Genomic DNA, 20969 nt, shown 5'->3' on the forward strand with positions numbered 1-20969 from the left:
TCACTTCCTTTGCGGTCTTGGATTTCTAGATAGAACTCTTGCAATAAAATCACCCACCGCATTAGCCTCGCCTTTGAATCCTTTTTGCTCATTAAGTTCCAAAGCGCAGAATGATCGGTGTGGATAATCACCTTTGTACCCATCAAGTACGAGCGGAACTTATCCATAGCAAAGACAATAGCAAGGAACTCTTTTTCGGTCACCATGTAATTGACTTGGGCATCGTTCATGGTCTTACTAGCATAGTAGACCAGATGGAAGATTTTGTTGATACGTTGCCCCAAAACTACTCCGATCGCCACATCACTTGTGTCACACATGAGCTCAAAAGGCAAGCTCCAATCCAGTGCGGTGATAATAGGAGTAGTAGTCAATTTGAACTTGTGCAATTCGAATGCCTTCATGAAATCCTCGTTGAAATGGAATTTGACATCCTTCTCCAAAATCTTACACAAGGGGTTCACCAGTTTGGAAAACTCCTTAATGAAACGGCGATAGAACCCCGCATGACCCAAGAAGCTCCTCACTCCCTTTACGGATGTAAGGGGTGGGAGTTTAGAAATCACCTCTATTTTGGCCTTGTCGACCTCAATACCATTCTTTGAAATTTTGTGGCCAAGGACAATGCCTTCCTCGACCATGACGTGACACTTCTCCCAATTGAGCACCAAGTTTGTCTCCTCACATCTTGCCAAGACCTTATCCACATTTTTCAAGTAATCATCAAAAGAATTCCCAACCACAGAAAAATCATCCATGAAGACCTCAAGAAAATCCTCCACCATGTCGGTGAAGATAGCCATCATACACCGTTGAAAAGTTGTTGATGCATTGCATAACCCAAATGGTATCCGCGAGAATGCGAAAGTACCATAGGGACATGTGAAAGTAGTTTTCTCTTGGTCCTCCGGAGCAATAAGAATTTGATTGTTGCCGGAATATCCATCAAGGAAACAATAGAAAGCACGGCCGACCAACCTATCAAGCATTTGATCAAGGAATGGAAGTGGGAAATGATCTTTCCTTGTGACTTTGTTGAGCTTGCGATAGTCCATACACACTCTCCACCCAGTCACTGTTCTTGTAGGAATCAACTCGTTCTTGTCATTGTTGACCATAGTCATGCCCCCTTTCTTTGGGACACATTGCACCGGAGAGGTCCAAGAGCTATCGGAAATGGGGTAAACAACCCCATCCAACCACTTTATGATCTCCTTCTTCACTACCTCTTACATTGCTTCATTTAGCCTTCTTTAATGTTCAACAAAGGGTTTGGCATCCTCCTCCAAAATAATCTTGTGCATCCAAAAGGCGGGGCTTATACCCCAAATATCCGTGAATGTCCATCTGATAGCTTTCTTCCTCTTTTGTAGCACCGCCAAAGTAGAGTCTACCTGCACGTTAGTCAAACAAGAGGAAAGAATAACCGATAAAGTAGAACACGGGCCAAGGAATTCATACCTGAGATATGGAGGCAATGGCTTTAACTCCAAAGTGGGAGGCTCCTCGATTGAGGGCTTTGTTGGAGGAGACTTCTGGTTTTCAAGATCTAAGGACAATTTGTGGGGCTCATAAATGTATGACCCCATTCCTTGCAATGCATTCACACATTCCACATTGCCATCCTTCTCATCATCATCATGATTAAGCAACACGGCCTCCAAAGTATCATCAACATTCATCATGGAACTAGCATCATCAATAATCACCTCGGTTACTAAGTCCACAAATGAACAAACTTCATTGCTATTCGGTTGCCTCATAGATTTGCACACATGGAAAACCACCTTTTCATCACCCACTCGGAAGATGAGCTCGCCGGCTTCCACATCAACAAGTGTCTTCCCCGTAGCAAGGAAAGGTCTACCCAACATAATAGGCACCTCATAGTACACTTCACAATAGAGAATCACAAAGTCCACTGGGAGGATGAACTTATCAACTCGAACCAACACATCATCAATAATACCCAATAGTCTCTTCATAGTATGATCCGCCATTTGTAACCTCATAGAAGTGGGTCTTGGTTGCCCAATCCCCAACGTTTTGAAAACTGAGTAGGGCATCAAGTTGATACTCACCCCTAGATCACAAAGAGCTTTGGCAAAGTTGGCACTTCCAATGGTGAAAGGGATTGTGAAAGTGCCGGGATCTTCCAATTTAGGAGACATTGAGTGCACAATTGCGCTCACTTGATGTGTCATCTTTATAGTCTCATAATTCATCGACCTCTTCTTTGTCACCAAATCCTTCATGAACTTTGCATATCCGGGCATTTGCTCCAAAGCCTCAACTAATGGCACATAAATAGATAAGCTCTTCATCATGTCAATGAACTTTTTGAATTGTTTCTCGCCATTTTGCTTGGCAAGCCTTTGAGGGTATGGAGGAGGAGGCCTTAGTATTGGTGCCTTAGCCTTTGGCACTACCAGTTTTGGTATGTCAATAATGTGTTCCCTACACAGGTTTACTTCTTCGTGAGTCTCCTCCACATTTTCATCAATATCAATTCTCCCTTCGCCATTTTCTTGCACCACATTGTATGTAATCTCATCTTCTTGAATCACTTGTTCATCATCCACAATATTTCTTTGACTTGAGGTGGTTACATCCCCACCTTTTCCACTCCTTATAGTCACGTCCATGGCATGTCCCGTGTTATTCCCACCCTTTGGGTTCACCACCGTGTCACTTGGTAGTGCCCCCCTAGGATGAGTGTTTAAAGCTTGCGAGATTTGCCCCAATTGAACTTCCAAATTGTGAATTAAAGTGGTGTTGTCATGAAATTTCCATCGGCAAGTTGGTTGACCACGCATTGATTGGTAGTATTGATCCCCCTATAGAAAGTTTGTTGAATCATAGCCTCAGTCATGTCATTGTTCGGGCACACTTTCACTATAGTTCGGTACCTCTCCCATATCTCATGCAAAGGCTCATTGGGTTCTTGTTTGAATGCTAGAATCTCGTCTCTAAGAGTAGCCATATGCTCGGGAGAAAAGAACTTGGCAATGCATTTCTCCACCAATTCATCCCATGTATGGATGGAATGGTTTGGAAACCTTTCTAACCAATCCAAGGCTTTCCTTGTAGTAAAAAAGGAAATAGCCTCAACCTTAAAGCATTTTGATTCGGAGCCTCGGTGAAGAATCCCCGTTGCTCTAGCAATGTGAGCATAACGTGTGTGATTTGAAAGTTGCCCGCCCTAATACGGGGCGGGACTATGGCACTTGCATACCCTTCATTCGGCAACACCCAGTGTGGAGCCGCTCTTGGTGGAGGTAGGGGCAGAACGGGAACATTGTCTTGAGGCGGTCGGCCTCGTCTATTTTCTTGAGGTTCAGGAGGAACCTCTTCAACTTGGTCATCTTCCACGTCCACATCCCCCAAAGGCATGTTTCCGAGAGGATCATTGTTGTTGAGATCCATTGTTTCACCTATAATTATTTCACCAAAAATATTAGTAACACAGAAGGAAAAGAAGACAATTCACATACAAAACCAAATATATAGCTAAATCCGTTTTTTATCCTCCCCGGCAACGGCGCCAAAAATTGATCTCGCCCAAATCACACCTCAGTTTGGGATTGTGAAGCGGTCAATTGCAATAATAATTACCCAACTGGGAGTCGGGATCGAATCCACAAGGAGCGTAGATGGGATTAATTATATATTCGGACTAAGCGCTAAAGTGTCTAAGATGCACTTCCACAAACAGTGTTTCAATTCTACTTCTAAATTATGCTACAGTTTGCAAATGTAAAGCTAGAGAATAATATTTTTGGTGTTGTTTTCAAGTATGTAAAAGATCTAGGGTTGTGACTTCCACCTAGGTGTATGCCTAACCGGTTATGGGCTTTAGAGCGGGTTTTGTGGGTCGGGGTGTATTATAGCAATCAACACACAATTACCCACTCAATACCTCTCGGTAATAGGGTGGTTTTGCCTAATTTGGCTTTCTCAAGTCCAAATGGGTAATGCACAAAACAGTTGATAGATGCTCAAGTCGGGTTTTACTATCTCTAGATTCAACCCTTTAATTGGGACTATCAATTTCTTGAGTTCATCCCAATTTCTTGTTAGCCAAGTTTTCCTAGACTAAGTCTCTCTTTCTCAAGTAGAGACTAAGTCAAATAGACTTGAATCAATATTTGCAACCATTAATTCTATAATTATAGCAAGATTTAGGCTAAATATTACACACCCAACCATAAACAAGCCCTAAATCAAACACCCATTAGGTACCCACACTAGGGTTGGGTGACAACCCTAGCTAGAAGTTTAGCTACTCATAGTGGGTGATGAAGAAAATAAAGAAGAAAAGATGATTAAACTCATATTTAATGATAAATAGATTAAAATCCAATGTAAAATTGACAAGCTATGATAAAGTTTCCTGAAATAGTAAAGAAAAACGGCTGCCAACTTGAAGATATTCCAAACTTGACCTAATTTCGTGAAAGTAGTCTATATATACAAAGCTGGAATTTTTAGACAAAATTGCCCTTTAGGAGGTTCTGCGGCCGCACAATTTTGTGTGCGGTCCGCACTTTGTTGCAGCTCTTGACAGGAGTGGTTTCTGTGGCAACATAATTTTGAACTGCGGCCGCACTTCTTGAGCACTGCGGACCACACAATTCTTGGTGCGGCCGCACATCTTGAGTTCTGCGGACCGCACAATTCTGGGTGCGGCCGCACATTTGATTTTTGCGGCCGCACAATTATAGTGCGGTCTGCAGATCTTGATTGTCTTGAATTCCCAACTCTCTGAATCTTGACTTCTGCGGCCACACAATTATTGTGAGATACGCACTTAGCATTGCAACACTGTCAAATTTTCTTCTTGTTCTGCGGCCGCAGACAGAATTCTACGGTACGCACTTTAGCCCTTTTTGCTTGATTTTTGTCCTTGTTCAAAATCACTCCTTCTTGAGTTGAATTTCATCACTTTGGTTCATTTTCCAATACTCCTGCAAGTAAGCATATTTCATCAGTTTTCGGGAATACCTTTAAGCATTTTTGAACTAAAACGAAAGTAAAAAGGCGCAAATAAGTAGTCAAAATCCCCACTTATGAACCTTCCTGAAAACTCTGCCAGAACTGGGCAGTAAACTGTGCACCCCTATCAGAAATAATAGACATTGGAGAACCATGCAACCGAACAATCTCCTTTATGTATAATGATGCATACTGGGGTGCGCCGTGTAGGTTGTTTTGACTAGCAAAAAGTGAGCTGACTTAGTGAGTCTGTCTACTATGACCCAAATGGAGTCATGTTTCTTAAACGTTCGCGGCAAGCCAACCACAAAATCCATATTTATTCGTTCCCATTTCCATTCTGGTATTTCAATGACTTGATCTAAGCCACCTGGCTTCTGGTGTTCAGCTTTTACTTGCTGACAGTTAAGGCACTATGATACATAATCTGCAATATCGTGGTTCATATTATTCCACCAATAAACATCCCTCAAATCATGACACATTTTGGTAGAACCTGGATGTATTGAATATCTGGAGCTATGAGCTTCTACCATAATTGCCCTTCGAAGATCTTATACATTAGGCATGCATAAGAGGCCATCAAGTCTCATCACACCATTCTCATCAAGTGCAAAATTCTTAATCTTGCCACTGAGGACAGCTTCCTTGTGCTTAAGCAAGCTAGGGTCATCAAATTGTTTGGCTTTAACTTGCTCTACTAAAGTAGACTTAGCACCCATACTTGCTATCAACTTTCTATCATACTTCTAATCGAGACGAACCCCTTGGCTAGATATTTGTTGGGCTTCCTTAACTATTGGACGTTCGACCACCACACCCTGGTCAAACTCCCCATGGATCTTCTGCTCATAGCATCAGCAACCACATTCTCTTTGCCGGGATGGTAAAGGATATTACAATCATAATCTTTAAGCAACTCCAACAACTTGCGTTGTCTCAGATTCAACTCTTTCTTCTTGAATATATACTGCAAACTTTTGTGATCTGTATAAATGTCACATTGCTCTCCATAAAGCTAGTGATGCCATATGTTTAGACCAAAAATAACTGCTGCTAGCTCAAGATTGTGGGTAGGATAATTTCTCTCATGATTCTTTAACTGTCTAGAAGCATAAGCAATTAGCTTTTCATTCTGCATAAGAACACATCCTAATCCTACTCTGGAAGCATCACAATAGATCACAAATTTACCTGTAGGGGTAGGTAGAGTCAGGATTGGGGTTGTAGTCAACATGTTCTTGAATATTTGAAAACTTTTCTCACAAGCTTCATACCATTGGAACTTCACATTTTTCTGAGTTAACTTTGTCAACGGGCAAGCTACTGAAGAGAACCCTTCTACAAAATGACGGTAGTAACCTTCCAACCCTAGAAAACTGCGAATCTCTATAGGGGACGTCGGCCTAGGCCAACTCTCAACTGCTTTTATTTTCTATGGGTATACTCTAATGCCTTCTTTCGAGACCACGTGTCCCAAAAATGTAACTGTATCGAGACAAAATTCACATTTGGAAAATTTGGCATAAAGCTGACGATCCTTGAGTATTTGAAGAACTGTTCTCAAGTGATTCTCATGCTCTTTCTGTCTACGGGAATATACCAAAATATCATCGATAAATACTATGACAAAGGTATCTAAGAAAGGCTTGAAGACTCTGTTCATTAAGTCCATAAAAGCTGCTGGTGCATTGGTCAAACCAAAGGACATCACTAAAACTTCATAGTGACCGTACCGAGTCCTGAAAGTTGTTTTTGGGATGTCCGCTTCTCTGATTTTTAACTGATGGTATCCCGATCTTAGATCTATTTTTGAGAAATACCTGGCACCCTGCAACTGATCAAATAATTCATCTATCCTGGGCAGTGGATATTTATTTTTGATAGTAACCTTATTCACATGGGTAATCTATACACATCTGTAGGGAACCATCTTTTTTCTTCACGAACAACACTAGAGCACCCCAGGGTGAAACACTAGGTCAAATACAACCCTTATCTAAGAGGTCTTATAACTGCTTCTTGAGTTCATTTAGCTTAGATGGATCCATTCTGTAAGGAGGAATCGAGATTAGTTGAGTTCCTGGAAATGTGTCTATGCCAAACTCAATCTACCTATCTGATGGTATCCCTAAGAGATCATTTGGGAACACGTCTGAAAACTCTTTCACAATCGGTACTGATTCAAGCACTAGGGATCCAACTTTCATATCCCACACATGTGCTAGATACGCCAAAGACACGTTGCTCACTAGTTTTCTAGCCTTAAGGTAAGAAATAAACTTACCCACTTCACCTCTAATTATAATTGGATCTTCCCTAATAAATGAGAATTTAACCATCTTCGCGTGGCAATCAACTGTAGCATGACAAGAAGATAACTAGTCCATGCCAGCTATGATGTTAAAGTCTACCATATCTAACAATTTCAAATCGGCTAATGTTTCTCGGCCCTGAACTGTGATGATGCAGTTTCTGAATATATATACTCAACTTTAACAGATTCCCCTATAGGTGTGGAAACCTCAAACGAAACCCCTAATTTTTCTGGTGCTTTTCCAAACTCAACACAAAAATAAGGAGACACATAGGAGAAAGTTGAGCCAGGATCAACTATACAAAAACAAGGCGACCACAAATCGAGAGAATACCTGTAATAACTCTGTTAGACGCCTCAGCGTTTTGCCTGTCTAGAACTGCATAGAATTTGGTTGGTCCGCCTCCTCCCTGAGCTCCACCTCTATTGGCACCACTCTCAGTCTGAGTATTAGATGCCCCAACTGGAGGAGGTGCAACTATAGAATTACCCATGGATATTGCCTGTCTGGTTGGAGTTTTCCCCGGAGCTTGTCCAAGCAGTGGAAAGTCTCTCTTAATATGACCCGGATCATGGAAGTGGAAACAAACTTTCTGACCCAAAAGGAATTTCCCTGGATGTCTTTTGCTTGGACATATAGGATAGGAGAACCAAGGTTGCTAGCCATGTCTGAGTGGAGCTGGATAAGGAGATGAGTGAGACGTTGATTGAATGTGAGCTAAATGATTCATGTTCTTACCCCCCCCCCCTCCCCCAACTGAAAATCCACTATAAATACCTGTTGTTCTAGCCTTCTTATTATTATCTTTAGCTTCCCTGGAGATTTTATCAAAAGCCTCCTTATGCGTAGCGATATTGACAACCTAAAGATAAGTCTTGTCATCCTGATGTGAAGTCATATCTTTTTCCATATGTGGATTCAAGGCTTCAATGAACCTTCTCACCTTTTCTCTCTGTCGGTATCAAATTAGGTGCATACTCTGCCAATTTTGTAAATTCCATCTCATATTCAGTCACTGACATGGTACCTTGTTTAAGATATTCGAACTGACGTCGGAGCTCCTCCATCCGACTTCTAGGCAAAAACTTGGCCCTGAAAGCTTCTTTGAACTGGGGCCAAGTAAGTGGTGGTAATGTAGAATCTTTGGCCTTCTTGTAACCTCTCCACCATTGTCCTGCTGCACCCTTCAATCGAATGGAGCTTGAAAATCATCTTGAGTGGAGCTTGAAAATCATCTCATATAACCTCTTCATCTGAATCATGAGGGTCCTGAGGAGGATCATGAACAGGTGCAGCCCGACCACTAGTCGGAGGGGCTAGGGACTCTAGAAAGTCCAAAATTCCATCAATTCGATTATCTTGCTGATGTGGTGGTACCCGATCATTAACAACCTGCTGAGGTGGAACTTGTGCATATCTTGTGGCCGTACCACGAGCCTGATTACCTCTGGAATTTCCACCTCTACCCCTAGCATTTTGACCTATAGCTATACCTCTGCCACGTCCTCTAACTGCAACTGGTGCTATTAGTGCGCCTTGCACCTCTGGTGCTGCTTCTTGATGATTAGCAGTTGGTATCTCAACATTGTTAGCAATAGAGGATGAAGTTGATCTTGTTCTAACCATCATGTTTGTGCTGAAACGAGAGATAAATAGGTGTTAGAATTCTGAAACGTTTAGCTCTAACGCACGATATAAGAATCAAAGGAGAGAAAAGAAAACAATTCCTAACATGTCCTGCAGCCTCCCAAATATAAGTATAGTGCACAACATACGCATATTTGAGACTCTGCTAGATACGACTCATGACTCCCTAGAACTCTGTACACCTGGTTGCTCTGATACCAACTTGTCGCGCCCCCAAACTGGGGTGGGACGTGATTGGCACTCAACCCTTATCACTCATTGAGTGAGCCCTGTACTATTTGTATCAAACTTCAAGTTCAATAGCAACGAAACTAACATGCTTAAATATTAATTCTAATCAAATTGCAGTTCTTACGCTGACTGATAAAATATAATAAATGAAGGATAAACCCCAAAATATTTTAATACTGACCCACTAACAAGTCATGAGCCTCTAGAATCTGAAAAACAAAATTTAAAATACATAGCCTACGGGGGCATCCCCCGAAAATTAAATAAACGTAAAAAAAAAGTTATAAATAATAGTCTGAAAAGGGTCCGCTACCGCTGGGATGAATCAACGGAGTCTGTAAGCTGAATCTAGAATATTTCCTCTAGCCACATGCCTCGTTACCTGTGTCCTCAATACCTGCCACATGACATAGCAGGCCCAAACGGGCTAAGTACCACCAAAGGATACCCAGTAAGTCTCATAGGCTACCTCCTAAAAAGGCGGAGCAAGACCTTCTGGAAAATATAAGAAAGAAAAGGGATATACGAAAAATCATATAAATCATATAAAATTTTACAACCAAGTAATAATCTGGAAACTGAAACTATAAGTTAAACTGTACGCTAAAACTGAAACTTAACGTAGAAATTGAGCCCATAACTGATAGCTGAAATAGAAACTGAGTTATATATATATATATATATATATATATATATATATATATATATATATATATATATATATTAAGATATAACTTTGCAAAGGTAATTATTACACATAATGACCCTGCGTACGTGAGCATCTGGGAACACGTACGGGGGAGTGTCAGCCTATCTCCCCCACAAACAGTTGGCACATGCGAGCATGGGGTAGGTAACCCTGACATCATGGCACTTACGCTGAGGGAGGTTGGCCACTTCTCCCTACTGAATGTAAATATCACAATTAAAGGCACATAACAATTGGTAATACACATAAGCGTGTATTCATGTCACATATAATATCGTACTGAATAAGAATAAGTTAACTGAGCATTGAATCACGAGAAAACATGACTTAGCTTTATCTAACATATGGAGCACAAGAGTTATAATGGAATTTCCTACTAGGAAAGTAAACCTCAACTCACCTTAAAACTTTAGCTGCAATTCGTCTCTTCAAGTTTTTCAAGTATTCGACAACGCGAAATCTACAATAATAGGCTTGACCATGTCAATTCATAACCTGTTAAGTCTTACTTGTTGTTACTTAGCTATAAATCTAGAAAATCTCACCTCACTGATTCAAGTAAAGTTTTCAACTAAATATTTTCATTCTTCCATAAAGGTATATAGATGACGAGGCCATGAATTCAAGTAAACTTATTTTACAAAAAGATAAAGTGACTTCATTATAAATCCTTGGTTCTAGACCCATAACATCAATTATGTATTCTACAATTAAATACAAGATATGGAAGAATCTCTCATTTAACTTTGGCACTAACTAAAAGATAAACTTTTATCATAAGGGCATTCAAAGAAAACTTCTATGCCCTGACTAGAAAATATGAACCTCAAAAGCTCTATCAATTTATTTCAATGAATACTTAAACTTACGTATAAAAATAATTTCATAGAATGAGAACTTACGGGTTTTGACTAAATTTTCATCCTAGCGATAATAACCATAGGAAATTTGGAAGAATTCAATACCTAGGTTTCGAGAATGGCAAATTGCAAAACCTTGAATTTTTTTTTATGGATTTCTACGTTCTCTGTGTTGCCTAACTCCTAAAGCAATTAAATTGCTTTGGTTTTCTTGCTAAAACCTCATTTTTCCCTCTTTACTTTTTCTAACAAAGACCTTTACCAACCCTTCTCACGGAAAAAAACTTTTACCCCTCTAATTCCCTTAGGCTTCGGTCCCACTAAGTCTCTTTTTCTTTTTCTCTTTTTGTTATTTAATCATTGTAGTTGCTATTTGCTATTATTAAGCATTATGTATTTGAAAGCTAGCAAAATGGGGCATTACACAGTTTTAGCATCCACGTCCTCCGAAGGCTTGTTTTAAGTGTGGCGACACTCGTCATATGGTGAGGGACTGCTCCGGAATCAGGAGGGGTGCACCTCTACAAACTAATCAGGCTCCACGTATACCACAGGGGCCCCAAACTTCTCAGGCCATTATTACCGCACCAGTTTCCACTCCACCTGTACAGCCAGCTAGAGGTGGAGGTCGGGCGCGTAGGGGTCGCCCTAGAGGGGGAGGCTAGGCTAGATGTTCTACTCTTCCGACTAGGACAGAGGCGGTTACATCTGACTCAGTCATTATAGTTATTGTTCCAGTTTGTCATAGAGATGCATCAGTCTTATTTGATCCAGGCTTCACTTATTCCTATGTATCATCTTAATTTGCTCCATATTTGGGTATATCCCATCATTCTTTCAGCTCTCCTGTCTACGTGTCCACGCATGTGGGAGATTCTATTGTTGTTGACCGTGTGTATCGGTCGTGCTTAGTTGTTCTTGGTGATTTTAAGAACAGAGTTGACCTATTGTTGCTCACTATGGTAGGTTTTGAGTTCATTTTGGGCATGGACTAGTTGTCTCCCTATCATCCTATCCTTGATTGTCGCACCAAGACGGTGACATTGGCTATGCTAGGTTTGCCGTGGTTAGAGTGGATGGGTACTTTGGATTATGTTCCTAGCAGGATGGTGTCCTTCCTTAAGGAACAACGGATGGTCGGGAATGGGTGTGAGGCATATCTAGACTTTGTGAGAGATGTAACTGTTGATACTCCTACCGTTGAGTCAGCTCCGGTAGTAATGGACCATCCAGATGTATTTCCGGTGGATCTTCCTGGCATGCCGCCCGATAGGGATATCAAATTCTGTATTGATCTGTTGTCGGGCACTCAGCCCATTTCTATTCCACCATATTGTATGGCCTCAGTGGAGTTTAAGGATTTAAATGAGCAGTTGTAAGAGTTGCTTGATAAGGGCTTTATTCGACCCAGTATGTCACCTTGGGGTGCTCTAGTCTTGTTTGTAAAGAAGAAAGATGGTTCTATGTACATGTGTATTGATTATTGATAGTTGAACAAGGTTACAGTGAAGAACGAGTATCCATTGCCACACATTGATGACCTATTTGATCAGCTTCCGGGTGCCAGAGTGTTCTCAAAGATTTATTTGCGATTAGGCTATCATCAGTTGAAGATTCGGGATCCGGATATTTGAAAGACTGCCTTCAGGACTCGGTATGGTCATTACGAGTTCCTTGGATATTATTTGGTCTAACCAATGCCCCAGCAGCATTCATGCACTTGATGAATATTGTATTTCAGCCCTATCTTGACTCATTAGTCATTGTGTTTATTAACTACATCTTAGTGTACTACCGGATCCGGGAAGATCATGAGCAACACCTGAGGATAGTGCTTTCAGACCTTGAGGGAAAAGAAGTTGTATGCAAAATTTTCAAAGTGTGAATTCTGGCTTGATTTAGTGGCATTTTTGGGGCATGTAGTGTCAAGTGAGGGGATCAAGGTAGATCCGAAGAAGATTGAAGCAGTGCAAAGTTGGCCCAAACCGTCTTCAGCTACTGAGATCTGGAGTTTTCATGGTTTGGCGGGGTATTACTGTTGATTCATAGAGGGTTTCTCATCTATTGCTGCACCTATGACCAGATTGACCCAGAAGGGTGCTCCGTTCAGATGGACTGAAGAGTGTGTGGAGAGCTTTCAGAAGCTCAAGACTGCTTGGACTACAACCCCAGTGTTAGTATTTCCTACGGGTTTGAGGTCTTACACTGTGTATTGTGATGCGCCGTGTGTTGGCCTCGGCACGGTGTTGATGTAAGATGGTAGGGTGATTGTCTACGTGTATAGACAGTTGAAGGTACATGAGAAGAACTATCCTGTCCACGGCCTTGAATTAGCAGCTATTGTTCATGCCCTGAAGATTTGGCAGCACTATTTGTACGGTGTCCCTTGTGAGGTCTATACCGAGCACCGGAGTCTACAACATCTGTTCAAATAGAAGGACCTTAACTTTCGGAAACGAAGATGGTTAAAGTTTCTTAAGGACTATGATATCACCATTCTATATCATCTGGGAAAGGCCAATGTGGTGGCCGATGCCTTGAGCCGAAAGGCGGAAAGCTTGGGTAGTTTAGCATATCTACCGGTAGTTGAGAAGCAATTAGCATTGGATGTTCAGGCCTTGGCCAACCAGTTTGTTAGATTGGATATTTCGGAGCCGAGACGAGTTTTAGCGTGTGTGGTTTCTCAGTCTTCCCTAGATGATCATATCAGAGAGCGTCAGTATGACGACCCCCATTTGCTTTTCCTCAAGGACACGGTTGACGGCGATGCCAAGGAGGTCACTATTGGGGATGACGGTGTGTTACGAATGCAAGGCCGACTATGTGTACCCAATGCAGATGGTTTGTGCGAGTTGATTCTTTAAGAGGCCCACAGTTTGAGGTACTCCATTCATCCGGGTGATGCCAAGATATATCAGGACTTGAGGCAGCAAAATTGGTGAAGGAGAATGAAGAAAGACATAGTGGAGTATGTAGCTCGATTTCTAAATTGTCAGCAGGTGAAGTATGAGCATCAGCGGTCAGGTGGATTGCTTCAGAGGCTAGAGATTCCCGAGTGGAAATGGGAGCGGGTTACCATGGATACTGTTGTTGGGCTCCCACAGACTCATAAGAAGTTTGATGCAGTATGGGTGATTATGGATAGGTTGACCAAGTCAGCTCATTTCATTCCAGTGGTGACTACTTATTCTTCAGACCAGCTAGCTCAAGTCTATATTCGCGAGATTGCCCGACTTCATGGCGTGCCTGTATCCATCATCTCTCACTGGGGTACACAGTTTACATCGCGATTCTGGAAGGCTGTATAGCGAGAGTTGGGCACATTTGTTGGACAAGGATTTGTCTTATATTGAGGAGTCGGTGGCCATTTTGGACATGAAACTCCAAAAGTTGAGGTCGAAGAGTATTGCTTCAGTACAGGGGTCAACCAGTCGAGGAGGCGACTTGGGAGACCGAGCAGGATATGCGTAGCCATTATCCTCATATTTTAACCACTTCAGGTATGTCCCTATACTTATTCAAGGATAAACGTTTGTTTTAAGAGGGGGAGGATGTAACAACCCGGCCGATCGTTTTGAGTATTTTAGCCCTGATCCCGTATTTATTGCCCCATCTATGTTGTATTAAGGTTATGTGATTTTCCGAGGGTGTTTGGTTTCGGTTCGGGTTAGTTTCGGAGTGAAGTGGAACACATAGTCCCGAAGTTAGAGCTTTATATTGAAAGAGTTGATCGTAATTTGACTTTTGTATAAACGACCCCCAAAATGAAGTTTTGATGGTTCCAATAGCTCTGTATGTTGATTTTGGACTTAGGAGCATGTTTGGATGTTTATTTGGAGGTCCGTAGGTCGTTTCTGCTTGAATTGGCAAAAGTTAGAAAGTTAAAGGTTTAGAAGGTTGGAAAGTATGATCGGGAGTTGACTTTATTGATATCGGGGTCGGATTTCGATTCCAGAAGTTTTAATAGGTCTGTCATGTCATTTATGACTATTGTGAAAATTTTGAAGTCAATCGAAGTTGTTTTGGTATGAATCGACATTAGTTTTGGAATTTGGAAGTTCATAGTTTTAATAGGCTTGAATTGGGTTGCGATTCGTAGAATCGATGTTGTCTGATATGCCTTTTGGCCTCTAATAGGTCCGTTATGTATTTTGGAACTTGTTGGTATATTTGGACAGGGTCCCGGGGGCCCTGGGTGTGATTCGGATTGAATCCGGAACAAGTTTGGATTTGTGTGATTGCTAAAGTTTTGTTGTGACAAGTGCGATCGCACCTGCGCTTTTTGGGTCACAGGTGCGGCACCTCAGGAGCGGCCCTCAAGTTGAGAAGCAAAATTTTTCATGCCCAGCTGAGACCGCACGTGTGGTCCATTTTCCGTATAAGTGGAGTCGCTGGTGCGGGAAAGGATGTGCAGAAGCGGAAAAGGCTGACTAAGCCTGGGGTCGCAGAAGGGGAGGCCCCTATGGAGGTGCGCTATTTTGTCCACTGAAGCAAAAATTCATGACTTATGCTGGGACCGCACCTGTGATGGTTTTTCCGCAGATGCAGCGTCGCAGATACGACTGAGTAACCGAGAATTCGGAATCACTGGCAAAAAAGGGCTAAGTTCGAGGGTTTGATTTCATTATTTATTTTTGAACCTAGAGATCTCGGTTTGTGGCGATATTTCGAGATATTTTCAAGAAATTCATCAGGGTATGATATTCTAACTCGGTTTTGTTAGATTACATGAATTCATTGTTATTTTCATCATTTAAGTAGTGATTTGAGTTAGAAATTTGAGGGAAATTGTGAAAGCTTCTTAGGCTAAATTTTGGAGATTATAAAGGTGATTTGAGGTCGGATTTGAGTAATTATTATATGGTTAGGATTGTTATCGAATGAGTGTTTGAATTTTTTAGTTTTGGTCGGGTTCCGAGACGTGGGCCCGTGGTTAACGTTTTGAGTTGACTCTTTATTTCTCTTTAAAGATCATAACTTTATTGTTTGGAATAGCTTCCTATAGTTTATATTTATGGTATGAAGTTATTTTGGCTAGATTCGAGTCGTTTGGAGTTGGATAATCAAGGGAAAGTCCTACTAGTGAATTGAGTTAGCGTGTTTTGAGGTAAGTGTCTTGCCTAACATTGTGTGGGGGAATTACCCCTTAGGATTGGTGTTGGTTTGTATTAATTGTGATATGTGAAAGTCGTGTACGCAAGGTGACGAGTGTGTACACGGACTAAATATGGAAATTGGCCAATTTTAGCTATGTAGATTCCTCTCATGCTTTAATTGAGTTACCTTAATATGTTATATTCATCATCATTATTCTATCTTCACATGATCTACTTGTCTTATCTCTTACTTGTTAATTGTCTTTACATGTTTAGTTGAAGTATTATTTCCTCTATTCCTTATTCATTATTTAACCTTTGAGTTCGTCAATTGAAGTTGTTATTCTTGGAATATCTTGTGGTTGAAATTGGTATAGAGTTATGAAGGTTGTGATTTACATTGAGGCAAAGTTGTGAAGTTGTGAAATACTATTTTTTGAGTTATCCACCTTTGGTTGTTATTGTTGAGACTCTTGTGCATATTGTGGTTGAGCCATGGGATATTTGTTGTGAAAATACTATTGTTGTTGGTTTCTTGGCAAGTTGTGATATTGGGCACTTGAGGTGTGATTTGTGATATATTGTGATATTGGTACGCATGTGGTGGTATAAGGATTTAGGGTTGAAACGCATGTTGTGAGATAAAGTGGGCTTGATACGCATGTTTCTAGTAGGAGAACTACTTGAATCCACGCGGTGTAATAAGGTGGGCTAAAACACGGGAAGCTATTTCGGGAAAAGTGATTTTCAAAACTAAATACAAGGCTCCCGCGGTGATATAAGGAAAGATTGTGAATTATTTTATGATTTGAGATCACGAGGCGGTACCTCGGTAGTGACTTTTGTTGATACTTTTTGGTTGCTTTGTTTCCTTGGCATAACATTTCTTGTCTTCTTTCGTGATGCATTATTTTTCTTAGTTCAGTATATCCAATCTTGGTATATTTCTTACTTGTTTCATTTTCATTGTTATTATTATTACACTGTTAATTACTCGTTCAGTTTCTTATTTATTTCAAGAGGGTCTTGACATGACCTCGTCACTACTCTATCGAGATTAGGCTTAGCACTTATTGGGTACCGTTGTGGTGTACTCATGCTACGCTTCTGCACATCTTTTTGTGCAGATCTAGGTACCTCCTACTAGTCCAGGCACCAGTGAGACGAGCCCAGTTCGGAGATTTCAAGGTATACCTGCCGGCGTCCGCATGCCTAGGAGTCACACTCTATCTAGTCTATTTTCTTTTCTTATCCTTTTATAGACACTGATGTATTAGGTATGTTCAGTACTATCTTATAGAGCTTGTGACTTATATTCGTCGGATTTTGGAAAGTTGTGTTCTGTTTAGTTACGGGGTTCCTTTATATGATAGTGGTTAAGTTATTTGAAGATTCTTTATAAATTCTCAGTTAATATTGCATGTATATTAGGCTTACCTAGTCTTAGAGACTAGGTGCCATCACGATATACTACGGAGGGGAATTGGGGTCGTGACTGACAGTGGGGTGGTCGGATCGGCGGTGGTGGTGCTTTTGGGGGTGAAGTTAAAAAGGTGTAGATCTCATTGAGATCTACACATTCACGTAGGTTTTGTGGGGGTGTAGTGGACGGTTCGTCGTGAAATCGAAGAGGAAAACAAGAGCCGTCTATCTAGGGTTTCGATTTCACGGAATTTAGAGGGTTTTTTTTGACTATTTGGGGCTCAGATTATGAGAGAGAGTAAAGAGAGGAAGAGATTGGTATAAGATTTATGGGTTTTGGACGACGACCAGCAGGTGGTGGCGATTTCCGGCCGGCGGAGCCCCAATTGAGTGGCGGAGGAGAGGCAGAGAGCTTGAGAGAGTGAGGAGAGAGGAGAGAAAGAAAGGGTAAGGGGGAAATGGGGCAAAAATTCGGGTATTCAGGGGTTTATATACCTGGGATGGAGGATGATCTTGGACCGTTGGATCAAAAGACCCTGAACGGCCAAGATGTGATCTCTGGACCACTCAACAAAATGACGCCGTTTGGGAGTGTCCGGTTGAGGCCTAAAAGCTGGGCGGGTCAGGCGCTTGGGCTGCCTATTAGGGCCAAACGTTTGGCCCAAATTTAATGAAACAAAACAATTTGGCTCAATTTTCTTAATTCTATTATCACACTAGACTAACAAATACAAAATCAAATATAAACAATGTGATAAACAAAAAATAGGCATTTACAGTATTTATTGTTGAGCATTTGTTGGAAAACAAGACTGTATATTGTGTTTATTTAATTGAAAAAGTAAACTATAGAACACATTTATATAACAATAGTAAAAGTAGGTCCCAATAATTGTTGTTATCCGTGGAATGTACTGTAACGTCTCATTTGAAAATAGAAGCAACATCAAAAAAATCAGAAAAGAATAAGTGGGACAAAAAAATTTGAGACACCAAAAGTCAGTTAGGTAGGTCAAGAGAGTAGACTTTGTAACTCTAGCATATTGCAATAAAATAATAGTAGTAAGTCCCCATTTATTCTTAACTAGATGTTTCAGGTTCGAATTTTGGTACGACTAACCTTTATTAGCGAGCATTTTACTCCGAATATGAGATTTTTCGAAATAAATCTGAATTTAGTTGGGTGCAATACAAATACCGAACACCGGGCGAAAAACAAAAATAAAAAATAATAGTCATTCTTTGACGACCTAAGCAAGAATTTTGTGGATGCATAATAGCTAAAGTGCCCTCAGAAATGCTTATTTACCCCTAATATGAGATTTTTATTTATGTAAGTCTTAATTTAATCTGGCTCAGATATTGAAATTCTCATAAATGCAATAATAGCTAACGTGTCCTCAGAAATGCTTATTTAAGGACCACATTAAGTGCGCGCAAAATATCAAAAGCAAAGAGTCAATCATCTCATCATCTTCTCTTCCCCAAAATCTAAAGAAATGGAGTTGGAATGGAGATATATTTTTTGGTCAATAATCATCTTATTACCAGCTTTAATCCTCTTAATCGCCAAAAATAAATCATCTTCTTCCAACATAAAGCTACCTCCAGGTCCACCTGGTTTACCAATTTTTGGTAACATGTTTGATCTTGCTGGATCAGAGCCACACAAGAAAGTTGCCAATTGGAAACAAAAATATGGCCCTATTGTGTGGTTAAAGATTGGGTCCTCAATGAACACAATAGTTGTTCAAACAGCACAGGTAGTCAGAAATTCAGAATTTTTAGTTATGAGTTTTGAATCACAACCCGTTTCGCTTAGTTGGTTCTAAATATATTATTTTTTATGACTACTGAATTTGGTTTTTGTCGAACTTGTAACTATAACGATTACTTCGCCCCTGCAGGCAGCTGCTGAATTATTCAAGAACCATGATGTTACCTTTGCAGATAGGAACATAGTTGATGTCAATTTAGCACATAATATCTATCAAGGGTCAATATCTTTAGCCCCATATGGCAACTATTGGCGAATGCAGAGGCGGATATGCACTTCGGAAATGTTTGTAAACAAAAGGATCAACGAAACGGTGCAAATTAGGCGAAAATCGATGGATAAAATGCTTCAATGGATTGAAAAACAAGCAAATTTGGTAAACATTAATCGAAGTGGGATTGAAGTAACACATTATGTGTTCCTCGCATCGTTTAATATGCTAGGTAAGTCGATACACAAGTTGTACTCACTTTATTTTTATATTTTTGTTTCGTGATTGCAGTTTAATTTTTGTACTGAAAAACAAAATGCTAGGTAATTTGATTTTGTCTAAGGATTTAGCGGATCCGGAATCCGACAAAGGGTCAGAGTTCTTCAATGCCATGACTGGAATTATGCAGTGGGCTGGTGTTCCAAATATTTCAGACATATTTTCATGTCTTAAGAGGTTTGACATACAAGGTTTAAGAAAGAAAATGGAACGTGACATGGGAAAGGCTAAAGAAATTACTTTTGGATATCTCAAGGAACGTACTGAAGAAAGACAAAAAGGTCGAGAAAAGAGGAAAGATTTGTTGGATGTGTTGCTTGATTTTGAGGGCAGTGGAAAAGATGAACAAGCTAAATTATCAGAACATGAGATCACTATGACTATAATGGTAAGTTTTATAAAACCTTCGAATTTCTCATTTTACTCTTTTAGGTGATAAAGGGGGACTATAACTACATTTCTTATGTGTAAGTAGGGTCCATGCTCGTTACTTTGGTTCGGTATTTTTAAGAACTTTGGTTCAGTTGGTTTCAATTGTATATACCGAATTACCAAACCGTATATAGTTAGTTCGGTTTGATTCGATATTTCTTGTTAAGGTCATAAATTCTACTCTTATCCTGAAATTAACTCTACATATGAAATTATAGGAAATGTTTTTAGCCGGAACAGAGACGACTAGCAGCAGCGTAGAGTGGGCGTTAACTGAGCTTTTGCACAATCCGGAAGCAATGGCCAAAGTGAAAGCAGAAATTTCGGAAGTAGTAGGTCCGGATAGGAAGTTTGAAGAGTGTGATATAGACAATTTACCATATATGCAAGCCGTACTCAAGGAATCGCTACGTTTACATCCTCCCCTACCTTTCTTGATTCCAAGAAGAGCAACTCAAGATACAAAGTTCATGGGGTACGACGTACCAAAAGGCACTCAAGTATTGGTAAATGTTTGGTCAATTGGACGAGATCTTGAATGTTGGGACGACCCTTTTGAGTTCAAACCCGAGAGGTTTCTTGGTTCTAAAGTAGACGTTAAGGGACAGCACTACGAGTTAATTCCATTCGGTGCAGGCAGAAGGATGTGCGTTGGCCTTTCTTTAGGTCATCGTATGATGCATTTTGCTTTTGGATCTTTGCTACATGAATTCAATTGGGAGCTTCCTAATAATGTTTCTCCTAAATACATCAATATGGATGAGAGAATGGGATTAACAGCAAGAAAAAAGCAACCTTTGAAAGTGATTCCAAAAAGAGCTTGAATTTATAATTTTATTTCTAATGTTCCTTTGGTTGAAAGAGCTTGGTAGTAGATATTGTTATTCCAAAACAAGTATAGAAGTTTCTGAAACAAAAAGTCTTAGTCTAGACTCTAGACTCCCAAATATTTGGAGTCTTATCTCTTTGGCAGGGGCGTCCATGGTTCGGTT

At 40.5% G+C, this 20969-nt stretch overlaps 1 protein-coding gene across 1 annotated transcript; it reads left to right on the forward strand.

Annotated features, from left to right (window-relative positions):
• The first annotated feature begins 18711 nt into the window (after nucleotides 1–18711).
• LOC104109004 (cytochrome P450 76A1-like) lies at nucleotides 18712–20814 on the forward strand. Its single transcript, XM_009618179.4, has 4 exons — nucleotides 18712–19041; nucleotides 19186–19498; nucleotides 19590–19933; nucleotides 20196–20814. Exons 1-4 carry the CDS (start codon nucleotides 18778–18780, stop codon nucleotides 20799–20801), a joined length of 1527 nt encoding a protein of 508 aa, XP_009616474.1. The 5' UTR covers nucleotides 18712–18777; the 3' UTR covers nucleotides 20802–20814.
• The last annotated feature ends 155 nt before the right edge of the window (nucleotides 20815–20969 follow it).

Source organism: Nicotiana tomentosiformis, chromosome 7, assembly GCF_000390325.3.
Source record: "Nicotiana tomentosiformis chromosome 7, ASM39032v3, whole genome shotgun sequence".
Classification (NCBI taxonomy): Eukaryota; Viridiplantae; Streptophyta; class Magnoliopsida; order Solanales; family Solanaceae; genus Nicotiana; species Nicotiana tomentosiformis.